The following is a 7,190-nucleotide window of genomic DNA, read 5'->3' on the forward strand; positions in this document are numbered from 1 at the left end:
ATGGTGTACCATCCCTATTTTTGTGGAATTTCATCTTACCAAGTATGCTATTATACAATAAAAATTCAAGTGTTTAAGGATGATTCAAATGATGGTATGTAACAATCCTGCATTTTACCAATACTACATATAGATTTTTCTGTAGATATTAAATGATACTGTAAAGAAATAGGCTTTAAAGCATACTCCTTTAATTCACCAGAACACAAGGAGAATTGCTTTCATTTACCTGGATATGTTGTAATATATATATGAACATAAATGTAATTTGATCTCCTTGTTCAAAAACTCTGGAAATCAGTAAGACTTTTTATTGTATGATTTATTTTGATGGTTAAATGGCAACCATTGCATATCTTACCTCTTTTAGTCCATATACTGAGCTTATGCTTAAGTGACTGTAGCATACTCTAGGCTTATAGCCTGTGGTATATAATTTCACAGTTTCAAAATTGTTGAGGGGAAGGCCTTCCATGTTTTAGGAAGTTATGAACCAAATATAAATCTCATGAGCACCCACAGCGATCTACTACCATGGCTGGAATTTTCCCATATATTATTTGTTCTTTGCCATTAAAATATAGCATATTAATTGGAGACATCTTTGTGGGAGTACAGCAGGGGCCTGCTGAACCTCTGGGGTTTGCTTGGTGTACAAGATGAGTATGAGGATACTTTTGTAAAAACACAAATTCACACTCTCCAGAGCAGTAATTGGCCTTATATCTTTTGGGTGCAATAATCCAATCCCATCCAAAAGCTTCAAAGTCCACAGTTAGAGGGTAACGACAGCACCGAGATTCTGTTGAGTGCTCATCACAATCAAGCCCAAAATCTCTTCTGGATCTTTTTGGTGTGTCTGTCACCTTGACTTCTAAAAATGGATTCTGTGTGAAAAGGAAAAGAACAATCAAAAATATGAAGAGGTCCCAGAACACTTTCCTACCTCAAGAAGTCATTATTGAAGAAACTAATCATTTTGCTTATGCCACATTTATTTTTTAAAGACACAGCATTAAGGAATTTTAATTTGCACTAGGCTTGATTCTTCCCTTATGGCTCATAAGAATATAGCAGCAATTCTAATTCCCTGTGGTCAGACCTATGTCTTCTTAATTTCTGTTTTCCCCAGCTTCCTCGCACGTAATAGATGCTCTGACAATATTTATGGGAATAAAGGGATGGAGCGAGGAGAGGGGAAGAGGAGGGAAGACAGGATGGAGGAAGGAAGAGGTTAGTTCTCTCTCTTCCTGATGAAATTTGTTGGCTAAACATGTCTGATGACTCCTGGAGGAATAGGTATACTCATCCATCCTCTGTTCCCTAGATCTATACTTGGGGAAAATTGGCTATTAAAACCAGAGCAAATAGTTACCTCCCAACACTATATGGATTGTAATAGGAAAAAGAAAGGTAGGGTAATGAAAGTAGTGGTATGCATATTGAGTTGGAAAGAAAAACTCTTAAGAGAGCAAGGAACAGAATCAGAAGATATAATATTATTTCATTTTAGTCTTTCACTGAAAAATGTTTCTGTTCATATATTTAAACAATAATTTGCTAGTTCCTCCCTTGCCCCAGTCTTTTAATACACTTGAGACTTTTCCTTTTATATGGAAAAATCTGAGGAATGTGTCATTAATAATTATGTTTAATTTGTTTAATAATAATCTGTTTAATAATACCTAAAAGTTGTCACATTACCAACTTTGATCATTAAAATGCTATCTGTAAAAAAAGAATACTTTCTTAAATAATTAATAATAGTTTTTATCCTGTATCAAAATCAAAATAGACCTGGTAATTATTGTTATTTAATATTATAAAAAAATAGCATCATTTTGTGAGTCAATCACATTTTATGTAGCATATTCAAAGAAAAATTAATCATTTGGAAAATTATGTAATCTTCTAAAGAATATGTTTTTATTCAAAGTAGACTGACTTACTGATTATAGACTCTTTATAACCAAGACCCTTTAAGAACTAAAAGGATAACATTTATTGTTTGCAAGTATAATCTTTTGTTCTAAATTATGTCAATAGATGGAAGCAAAATGTATGGTCATATTAAGTAAGTTTGGGAAAGCACAGGTAAGCCAGAAGAGTAACTCTAAATTTATACTAGGATTTAAAATGGTTTTTATAAATTTTTATAATATGTAAAGTATTGTCATCTTCTTGGCCTGATATTAAATTAGTTGGCATTACCTAAGTAAACTCTTGCACAAAAATGGTAAGGCAGCTTAGAAATAAGCTAGGTGACAAAGGTTAACTAAGCTGGAAATTTTAACTTTATTAGGGGTAATTCACAAAGTAATCTACATATACATTAGTGCATAAACAGTCTGCAAAATAATAAACATATTTATCATGACGGACCTTAAGTATTGTATATTTAATAAGATGTAAGCCTAAACATATCATACTTAGTTAACTGCTATAAATAAAAGCATTTTATTTTCATTATAATTTTTCAAGTTTGTTTTTTCTGCTTATTTAATCCAAAAAATTTCAACACACTTGGCATTCTTCTGAGGAAAAAAATGTTTTAATTTGTTGGATATGTAGTAGAATCCACTATGAAGATTTCATGTTTTTATTCATGTAATCATGTAGCATATCAATGAAAAGCACTTTATATTCATCTCCAATTCAAAAGAACTCCCTCAGAAGTTAAGGACTATGGCATAACTGTTTTTTTAATCTTCATGCAAAATAAAAGTATCAAGAGCGTGTTTCATAGGATATGAAATTAGACACCTACTTTTATTGGGTACAGGGCTACCATAGGGATAAGATACCTTTGTCTGGCTTATAAGCATAGGAAATGGGTAATGATTTTTTCCACTATTATTCATTCACATGATGAATTAAAACGTAACAATGTTTGTTGTTAGATGTTATTTTCAGTTATCACTTACCAGCCCATCTTCTCCTGGTCCTGGGAAGGTTACAGCAAGATCATGACCATTCTCATCTAAAGCTTTGATTTCAATGCCTAAGTTGGATTCAGGCTGTTTGAGCCAATTTTGCAACACTGTCTTCACATCAATGCTCTGCCAAATACCAGTGCCTGGGTTCATGTCAAGTTTCAGAGATCGGATTCCAGTATACCTTGTACCGTCTTTCATGGGTTTGATGAGTCTCAGGATTTGCACAAACACTGTTGTAGGAGTCTTGACGGGTCTCAGATATATCCACAGTTGGGCCTTTACTACTTTATTATATTGTATTTTAGAGCTAAATTTAAAGAAGCAACATTTGGGGTTTCCTTCCACTTGCGTGAGAAGATCAGCTATAAATGAATAAGAAAAGAAAAATAGTTATTGAAATTATTTCTCATAAAAAATGAACAAATCCCTTTATATTAATTGGTAAGCATTTTTTTCCACTGGAATAGTAAATGCATATTTTAAAGTGAAAAGCCATGCAGAATTTCATTCATAATTCAGAAAAATATCAAAGAAAATAATTACTCCAGCTTTTCAGAGTTTTTTAGATATATATTTTTTCAGCTATTTATGAGGAATCTACTCCCTCTCCAGAGAACCGTGGACTAAGGAGAATTCTATGAAAGAATGAACAGTGGATGAAATTTTAAAATGATGATGATTAGAGAGAACAAGAGACACCGTGGAGGAACATCCACTTAGAATTCTTTGGGAATCTGAGTAGTTACACTTACGGAGCAGCTGTACCAATCAGTCTGGAAGAAGGAACCCTTCCCCCAGGCCTGAATTACCTGGGGACAAGACACACTGAGCAACTAACTGAGCCTGGGGAATTAGTAGAAAATATAGCACATCTGTTATGTTTTGGCTCTGGAATAACCCTAAAGGAACAAAACAAATCAGGTAATTAGCACAAAAATGTGAATGTTACATTCCAGCTATCTCAAAAGTTAGAAAATACTGTCTTTAGAGACAAGTTGTCATTGTAAGCAGAAGCACTAGCAGTTTCTTTCCTTTTGTTTTTCCAAGATTGTTTACAAATAAGGGAAATCTCCTCCAGGACTGTTTGATAGTAGAGTCTTAAAGGAAAATTATTTGTTGCATTATAACGTGATTACCTAATAAGGAAAACAATATTTGAAACTGTTCCGAGTCCGGTTTAAAGTATAAAAAGCACTGTTTAAAGCAAGACCACAAACATAGAGTATGAAATCTTTCTTGTCTTGCCTTCTCTGTTAAGGTGCCTTTCTGCCTTTCCTTGAGTATAGTTTTGAAGTGACTGCAACAGGAATGGTATGAAATCTATTATCTTTCAGAAGCAAGGTACATGCTATAGGTAATAGCTTCCTCCCTCTTTTGAGACTAAAACAATATTTTAGAGGGTTATTAAGCAATGTGCCTGCCTGGAAATAGGCACACCGGGGACTCTCAACAATTGTGCCATGGTCAAGGTATAAGTGGGACTCTGTGAGCCATAACCTATTTAATTAAAATGTTTATTTCCCAGGCATTTCCTGATAATTAGCTCATGATTATCATTATGCTATGTTTACTTCATCATTGGTCTTCCTAATATATTAAATTTTTTAAAACATTTTTTTATATTCTCCAGTGTCATAGCTTTCAAGATTAAATATTATAATTTGTGAAGAACATAAAAACACTGTGAGAAATAGTTTTGAATAACGGAAGTCATTCTAGGCATTTTGCAAATGCTCAAAGGAAGACCTTTCTCTATTATTAGAGGGAAAAAAACCTTGTTATTACAAATGCATATTTCAGGCAACTAAATGCAATTATGAAAATTCATGTAAGGTTTTAACATTGCTTGCAGTATCTCCCAATCATTGCCTTGGTGGTACTCAGCTGTGAAATCATAAGCATGTTATATTTGTCAGATTAAACATGAGTGCCATGCAAGCATTTATTTTTTATTTCCTTTTGGCTTTTTAGCTCTCCAACAAAACAAATAATGCAGTAGATTTCAGTCTCATTGGTATATTTCTCATGAAATCTTGAAAAAGAGAAACTCTTCCTTCCTACTTACATACAAGCCAACAGCTTGTTAAAAGAGCCTGAAAATAGATCTGTTTCTCATAAACACTAGAACCACAGTCAGCAGAATTGCTGATATACACTAAGAGGGCTACTCACACTCGGTGGGCATGGTAATGATCGTTTCGGTCGTAGCGTGGTAATCATCATCTTCCAAAGAGCCATCACTGCTGTCATCTCTCTGGACATCGTACTGATCAATCAGTTCCCGGAGTGGAGGAGCTTTGGGCAAAAGTTGTCTTATAGCATCTTTGCTGATGTTAGGAGCTGTTTCCAGACGAAGTTTACTGAGGATTTGAATTTTTATGGCTTCTATTCTCGAAGATTTAGTGTTTTGTCTCCAAGTACATGCATTACACAGCCCCTCTTTTTCCACATTTTCTTTTTGCTCACTGTTCTCATTTAGATCCACTGGACCAGCAACAATCAGCATAAACAGGTAAATATAAACATAGATTTGCAGTTTCTGCATGATTTTAAAATCAGTACAATCTTTTTTCTTGTTCTTATTTCTTCCTTTTACTTTTGTTTTGCTTTTGAGTAATGCCAAGCAAAATTTTAATGCCTGTACAGTCTGAGAGACAACTTGCCACACCAGTGAATCTTTTATACTGTATTCCAAGTGGCTTTTTATATTCCAACTTTGATGAGACAAGTGTCATCAGGATCTATGATTGGCTCTTGCTCCACAATGAATCTCGCTGTCAGAGGTTAAAACCCTGTCTGTCACAAGTCACCAAACAGTATTTTGTTACAGTCAAGGGTGAGCTGATTCATTCGACTACTTCATAAAAAAAATAAATCTACAAATAATGAAAGATATATGTGACATTTGAAGAATTAAAGTCTATGTTAACAATAATAGAAAGTACACTTAAATCTTATTAATCTTTTTATGTGAAACTCAAGTTGTAATTTAAATAAGTAAATCTTAGTTTTACACTTCATACTTAAAAAGTTGAAATATTGCTTCCTCAAAAGTTAAAATGATTATCTATTACTTAGGCAGGCATTTGAAGTAAAAAGAATTTTATTTATATTATTAAATTATGTTTAGTGCTGTGTAATTAGGGAAATATGAATTTAAATAAGGAAGGCCTGAATTAAAAGAAAAGGTAAGATTGTGCTACTAGTAAAAGATTTTCAGCTATAATTTGAGAAACTTGTTTTCCTGATTAAATTCTTAGGTCATGTTAAAAATCAACTTATTATAATGTTATATTACACGTGGAATTATTTTGAAATAATTTAATGTTTTTTACTAATATAAAAATTGTGCTCACTTTTTGGCTGATTATTATTGTTATTTCCTATTCTAAAGTTGCAGATTAATATTACTCAGAAGCTCTGTTTCTTCATTGTTTATTACCAAGAGGATAATGTCAGCTGTAGAAAAATCTCTGAACTTAGAATAAGGAGATAATGGGTTTTATGACTGGCAATGCAGCACTTACTACAGTTTGCCTCAGATTTCCAATGATAAAAGTAAAAAGCATAGTATCTATTCTCCATAAATTATGTCAAAATACTGTGTGCACATACAAGTAAAAGATCACCATTATAAAGGGGTGTCCATTTTTTGTCCCCCAATACTATAATTGGTTTGCACCCCTTTGCCAGTTTCTCATTTTGACCAGCGGGCAGACACCTGGCAGGGATTTGGGGTAAGGTCTGGGAGCAGAGAATGGAGCTTTTTGTTCTCCAAATTTAAGTGGCCTGTGTAGGGATCAAACTCTCAACCTTAGCTTTGGGAGCCAGGAGATCTAATCAGTTGAACAGTTAAAGAGCTAAGCAAACATAACCAGTGAGAAACAAGCTGTTTCCAGGCCACAGGAGATTTCTTCTTCCTACTCCTTTTTGGGAAGCTAAGGACTCCTAGGAGAGTTAATCCATTATTCTGCTGCACGCCGCCCCCCAAGAGAATGCAGTGGCTCATATCAAATATTTATTTTTTAGGTCACTACCACTTTTGCACATTGTACACTAATTTACTGCCTCAGTGCACTAAAATGCAACTCAGTAGCCTGAAAAGTTAATGCATTTTCATCAAATTCTTAAGAGGTATCTACATCTCTTGAGAAAAAATGGCCTTACATAATGCATTAGATTTGCCCATCATTAAAGATTAAGGAAAACCAGACACAAACCAGATGCCCTGAAGGATTTCAGATACTCTTTATT

At 33.8% G+C, this 7,190-nt stretch overlaps 1 protein-coding gene across 1 annotated transcript; it reads right to left on the bottom strand.

The window, feature by feature from the left end:
• Window positions 1–506: 506 nt before the first annotated feature.
• On the bottom strand, window positions 507–5,481 carry MSTN (myostatin). The gene is made up of 3 exons (XM_021703117.1): window positions 5,109–5,481; window positions 2,925–3,298; window positions 507–887 (listed from the first exon to the last, which is right to left on the bottom strand). The coding sequence occupies exons 1-3, from the start codon at window positions 5,479–5,481 to the stop codon at window positions 507–509; spliced, it is 1,128 nt and encodes a 375-aa protein (XP_021558792.1).
• Window positions 5,482–7,190: the final 1,709 nt, after the last annotated feature.

The sequence above is a fragment of the Neomonachus schauinslandi genome, chromosome 3 (assembly GCF_002201575.2).
Source record: "Neomonachus schauinslandi chromosome 3, ASM220157v2, whole genome shotgun sequence".
Taxonomy (NCBI): domain Eukaryota; kingdom Metazoa; phylum Chordata; class Mammalia; order Carnivora; family Phocidae; genus Neomonachus; species Neomonachus schauinslandi.

Excerpts from the sequence above, each read along its gene's own strand:
- MSTN (XM_021703117.1), bottom strand. The coding sequence starts at position 5,481 with ATGCAGAAACTGCAAATCTATGTTTATATTTACCTGTTTATGCTGATT. Across the intron at positions 3,299-5,108 it reads CATTACCATGCCCACCGAGT|CTGATCTTCTCACGCAAGTG; the intron begins GTGAGTAGCCCT and ends ATTCATTTATAG. Across the intron at positions 888-2,924 it reads GACCAGGAGAAGATGGGCTG|AATCCATTTTTAGAAGTCAA; the intron begins GTAAGTGATAAC and ends CTTTTCACACAG.